The sequence below is a fragment of the Anarrhichthys ocellatus genome, unplaced genomic scaffold (genome assembly GCF_004355925.1).
Source record: "Anarrhichthys ocellatus isolate YVR2014 unplaced genomic scaffold, GSC_Weel_1.0 scaffold5, whole genome shotgun sequence".
In the NCBI taxonomy this organism is placed as follows: domain Eukaryota; kingdom Metazoa; phylum Chordata; class Actinopteri; order Perciformes; family Anarhichadidae; genus Anarrhichthys; species Anarrhichthys ocellatus.
In genome coordinates, this window is record NW_022280035.1 from 1,591,714 (window position 1) to 1,597,713 (window position 6,000).

A 6,000-nucleotide genomic window follows, 5' to 3' on the forward strand; every position below is an offset into this window, starting at 1 on the left:
CACAAAGAGAAGACGACAAGCTCTTTGTTCGATTGAAAAGGGTCTATTTCCTCTGAGCTGCAGAGAAGTAAGAAGATAAATGTTTATCGGCGAATCTGTTGGCTGGCAGCGACCAATTCAGTATAGTTTGCACAATAAATAGCTACATACATGTATCCATAGATCTCTTTTTTTGTTGCTGAGAGTTACAGTCCTCAAAATTCTGTATGTATATTTTTGGTCGTCTAAAAATGTCTTATTTTGCGTTCCAGTTGTACTTAACTCCACCTTCTTATGACACTTCTGGTTGCAAAAAACCCCAAGATGGAGACGACCAAAAACCAAGATGGCGACGTCCATAATGTCAAACTCGAGGCTTCAAAACTGTGGGTGACGGGTGACGTCACAGTGACTACGTCCACTTCTTATATACAGTGTATGGTGTGCACCCATAAGGACGTGTTTACTAAACTGTTAGTTTCATGATATTTTTGGAATGAACGGATCACACGCAGGACTCTACCTTGACAGGCTTTTTAGACGGACGTGCCCCCTCCTCGTTATTCTCGGCCTCCTCGTGCTCTTTGCTGCCCGTCGGCAGGTTGGAGTAGTTGGCCAGACTGCTGAGCAAAGAGGAGACCATTGGACTGGTATCCATCTCCTCCTGCAGGGAACAGAAACACACAGTTATATAAGATATCTCTGAGTGACATGAAAACTCTAGGTTTCATGTTGTTGAAAACGACCCCCACCTCAAACAGAGCCATGTTCTTGCCGTCATACTGCTGGCTCTTGTCCGCGTCTCCGGCCGCACTGCTGTTGATGAAAGGACTGCTCTCTTTGGGGTTCCCGTCACCTGAAAACACAGAAGCACCAGCTAGCAGACGTGGAGCAGAGTCTTCTTCACGCACAGCTGCTCACGGAAACATTATGTAGTTATGATGACAACAAAATGAATAGTAGATTGTTAATGAATCAAATTAGAGTGTTGAAATGTTCCATCATTTGGTATTTCATGAGTAGCTGTAAAATCGTCACAGGAGCAAAGATGGAGAACTGGAGGATTTGATTTGGTTTCCCGCTGGAAGACTTAGAATATGACATTTTGGTATTTGAAGCTTTTGACCGTCTCACACTGTGTGATACGGGCAAGATTTAATTTGCTCTCCCAATTGTTGTTGTTTGGAACATGAATATTGATGTAAAAACAAATGAAATATGTCGTCAGTGATACATTCAGTATGTGTCTTGACAGACATGATGCTATATCAACAACCAAATGTGATCCAGGCAGCTGTACATCTCATACAAAGCACGTTTGCCGTTGTATATTAGGAGAATACAAACACACTAGAATACTCCCTAAAGAGGTCTTTCATTGAGGTGTTTAATTCATTTGTGAGTTCCAGTTGCTATGCAGACTTCTTCTAATGATGTCATACTGAAGCAAGAACGTAGTCTATTTTAAATCCTACTCAGGGTGAAATCAGAGCCGATTGCATCCTCCACAGCGTTCAGGATCAGCAACGTAATGACACGCGCTCTTATCTTGAGCTTAACAAGGTTAACAATCATCCGACACTGTTTTCAGTGACGTCATGATTCAATACTTTTACCTGCTTTGTGGTTTGCGGGTCAGAAGTGTGGAGTGACATTACACAATTCTTAACGGAGAATAAATGTTTGATTAAAACCAAAAGACGGCTCTTGGACATATAAGCCGGCAGTGGGAGGAGGAGCTGGGGACGGTGAGTCAGCATGGCAGTGGGCAGTAAATCTGCTCCAATCATCAATATGCTTCGTGACAAGAGAGTGTGGATGAAGCATCATGTTGTTAAATTTGACTCATTTACTCAGGCTGTTTACGCTTTGCAACATATACTCCACTGCTTGTTTTAGTCAAATGAATATGTTGATAGCATTAAATCTCAATTTAATGACCATTTATGACATCTACTGTCTACGTTTTTGAGCCATAATGATTTAAAAACCAGTTTCATTACAGTTTCTGACTGTAAAACCACAGGCAGCCATATCAGTTTTAATGTGGCCCTCCTTTTTTAGGATTAAGTCTGCGCTGTGAGCCCTTCCTCTTTAATCAAAGCCTTGAATTTACGTTCATATTTTGAGGCATCATATTTTACTCAGCACTTCTCATAATGGGACATTTAAAAGTACAACTGCATTTAAATGGCTTCACAAGTTGTGAAAGAGCCAGATGTATGGGACGTCCTGCAGCTCGTTGGTGAAAGCCACACAATCAAGTCGTCTCTTTCAATTCCCCGAGCCGCAGCAGCATTATACACTAATCTTTAAAGCAAAGAGGAGAGTCACATGCCAGCCAAACGGCTCTCACGCAGCACATAATCCTTTGAACGACGGACTGCTCCCCTAAAGACGCCGCTGCCCGTCAAATTGGATTAGACAGCATGTGAATTTTGATGTCGTTTGCAGGAAGGATTAGTCTTCATCAGCTTCCTGTCGATACCTGAACACAACACATTCAAAACTCCCAAACGCTTTACACACCTCTTTACTCACGACTTGAAAAGACCTTTAAAATGACTTTAACGACCAACGTGAACTCCTTATTTCGATTTGTTTGCTTTTTGTTTTATTTGTAGGTTAAAGAGGCAAATGATCTCTGTGCGTCAGACAATAACGAAGAGTTGACCAGTCAAACTGCGGTTTGTGACATTAAGGCTCACGTTGGGTCTTTTATTTCTACTCTTAGCCACTTGAGTATTCTGTAATCCAACATGGGTTTTTAAATCTGCATTTTAAAGCTCATTTCAGCTCTTAGCTTAGAGTGAAATCAGCTTTTAAAAACACGTTTTACTAAATGCCTTTGTGAGAGTGTGTGTGTGTGTGTGTGTGTGTGTGTGTGTGTGTGTGAGGACTTCTCTCTGTGCATATGTATGTGTGTGTTTGTGACATATTGTGTAGTATAAGTTGGTCATATTGTTGAGGGGGGCATGTGATTGGCTAAAAAGTCAGGGAGACGAAACTGTTGACAAACACCACTGTCAATAACAAAGTACATGAAATAAAAGGGTGATGCTATAAAGTGTCATTAAGAATAATATAATAATAATATACATTTTTTAAATAATGAGGTTGAGTTTAAATCATTTATTTTTAAATGTATCTGTTCATTTATATACTTTGCATTTTTTATTTTTTTATGTTTAATAAAAAGTGAAGACTTTGTTTCAGGCGTTAGCTATGGGGCAGGTAACGCTGCAGAACATTCACAAAATAATAAATCTGTGTATTTCACCCCCCACACATGTCGACAATAACGTTTAATTTACAAGCTTTCCAAAAACACACCTCACTTCTTCTTCTCACACTAAATCCCACCAACCTCATCCTCCAGTGAGTGAACTCGGAGTGGAATCAACCAACCAGAGGTCTCGCTGAAATTGATCTCCTGATCCATTACTGTGACAGATGACGTTAAATCTGTCTTACCACGCCTGTCATTGTAGTTTTCTTAATTTCCACACGTATCATGTCATTTGTGCTGCATTTAGAAGTGTGTCAGTGACACTTTAAAACTAGTAAGATGCACTAAGTAGACCTTTCACTGCGAATTTCTTGACACGCAAAAGAAAATACGTTTTACGAATTCAGGTCTCTCTATACATGCAGCTGAACATCAGCATGTTAGCATTGTCACTGTGAGCATGCCGACGTTAGCGTCTGGATCAAAGCACCACTGTGCTGCTCTGGAGCTCTCTCTTCACAAATCCCCCGGGTTAGAGGGTAACGATCTGCTCCCTCTGTGAGGGCTCAGCTGTGTGAAACCTCACATATTATGAACCACATCTGACTTCTGATGTGAAATTAAATCAGAGCCCTATTTCCCTATCAAGTCTTCTTAATCCTCAGACCACAAAGGCATCGATTCAGCAGAAATTGCACCACATGCACTGGGAAGACCTCCAACTTTCTAAAGCATTTTCCGGCGAAATTGTTTGGATTTCTTTCCAAAGGAATTACTGGTTTTAAAACGACTACAAGTAACGATATGCAGATGACACACTACTATTTATTTTTCCTTGACAATTGATAGTTTTATTTATTAAAGCAGAAGAGGACAACAAAATGTTGATTAATAACTGATTTATTAGTAGAATTGTAATTGATTAATGTTCAGTCAATCGATTACAGGAGATATCATCAATGCTGCCTTCAAGTTTTAGTGTTTTACTGTCACTGAGTCATTCTGTCATTCATATTACTAAAATACTTTCAAACTTTGACTCCTGATAACTTGCTCTAACCTGGACGGTTTAAAGCTCTTTTCAGGCAATTAAAAGAAAACCAGGAGGAAAAACAGACCACAGTGATCCCTCAAATATCTCTATCAATATCTCAGCATCAATTTTAAGACTTGACACTTGGTTTACAAAGCTCTTAATATGGATCAGATTAACTCTTTACAGCATGAAAGAGTCCCAAATATATTAGTTTACCTCGAACATTATGTGCATCTAACAGTATATATTAGACATTAGTTAGATTTGTATTGTATTTGTAATAAATAAATCTGTTCTGTTACTGTTTTATGAGTCTCAGGATGCACAGGATATAAATCATATAGAGGTCATCTGGAAAAAAACATGTTTTCAAAGATGAGTCAGCTGGTCTGGCAGCTACCTGGGGGCTGTAATGCAGCAAGAAGAAAACATTTTTAGTCCGTGATACAAGCAGAAGTGCTTTGTCCGAGGATTCCTGCCTCTGTCTGAGCTCATAAGTGGCTGAAAGATGTCTGTCTGTCAACCGTTTCCCTTTCATTAGATAACTCAGGAGAATCATTGGCCGGGAGATAAAAGAGTGTCAAAGGTGACCTACATAGATACATTCCTGCAGCTGAAGAGAACTAGGTTCATGTGGGTGTGAACGGCACTTGAGACGGATCTGTATTCAGTCGTAAAAGCTTCTGAGAATATCCAGAAAACATTCATGTGACGTGGCCACGCAAAGCTTCACCTCCCAGACATCAAAGGCAACGAAAACTTAAAGCAAAATCTAGAAGCAGAAATGAAGCGGAGCAGGCGAAGAAGCTTGTGAAAGCACCAGAGAGCAGACACAGTGAGTGTATTTGAGGTGACAGAACACACAAAACACACAAAACTTCTGAGTGGACTCTGTGTTTAATGTGCGGGTTAGATCAGGACGAGCCACCACATCTGACCCGTGTTCATCATGTCCACAGCAAGTTACTGCCCCAGGATGAGCTCTTTTGTGCTCCTTTGTCTGTATGCAATGCGCTAAAACTAGTTTCTAATGCACCTCTAGAACACAAAATTGCTTTAATCTTCAGCCCGTTGCTTAGTGTTTGCAAGGAGGGATGAGTTTATTGGCTTATGTTTAATAAGGTCTTAATGAAATGATGCAGTTTAGATTGGAAGTAAATAAGTAAAGACTTAACGGCTCAATCGCTCATGTGTTGTAAATCTGAAATTAATATTCTACTCTTTTAATTTAATCAAAGAGATATTCATCCTGTGGGTATCTTGAACCATCTGTATCAAATTTCATGGCAATCCATCAGACAGTTGTTGACACATTTTAGTTAAAGCCAAATATATCTAGGGCCATATGCAAATTTAGGGGCAAAAATAACTATTAGATACCTCAGGAGGTAGAGCTGTCTGAGGTTCGATCCCTCGCTCCTGCAGTCTACATGTCAAAGTGTCTTTGGGCAACATACTGAACCCCGAAAAGCCTCTGCCACTAGTGTATGAACGTGTGTGTGTGAATGGGTGAATGCTTGTGTTGTAAAGTGCTTTGAGAGGTTACAAAGACTAGAAAAACACGTCATTCATGCAAGTTCATTTACCTGCCTCATAGGTTTGGTTCTCCAAAAGAATAACGAAAAACACAATAATATTCATTCAGTACTAACGTACATTTGATCATTAATATGAATATTTACAATTTCCCCCGAACGACTCACATCACTAGTAAGGGACAAACGATTCATGTAACTAGCAACACTAACGACTCACA

General features: G+C 40.0%; 1 protein-coding gene across 2 annotated transcripts in view; it reads right to left on the reverse strand.

Moving 5' to 3' along the window:
* The window catches only part of LOC116382143 (solute carrier family 12 member 5-like), a 32,258-nt gene that overhangs the window by 14,055 nt on the left and 12,203 nt on the right, over positions 1 to 6,000 (reverse strand). For both annotated transcript variants that reach the window (XM_031844921.1, XM_031844920.1), the window contains exons 2-3: positions 732 to 835; positions 503 to 643 (exon numbers count right to left, since the gene is read on the reverse strand). In XM_031844921.1, the coding sequence (XP_031700781.1) occupies positions 503 to 643; positions 732 to 835 (245 nt within the window). The remainder of the gene's footprint in view (positions 1 to 502; positions 644 to 731; positions 836 to 6,000) is intronic.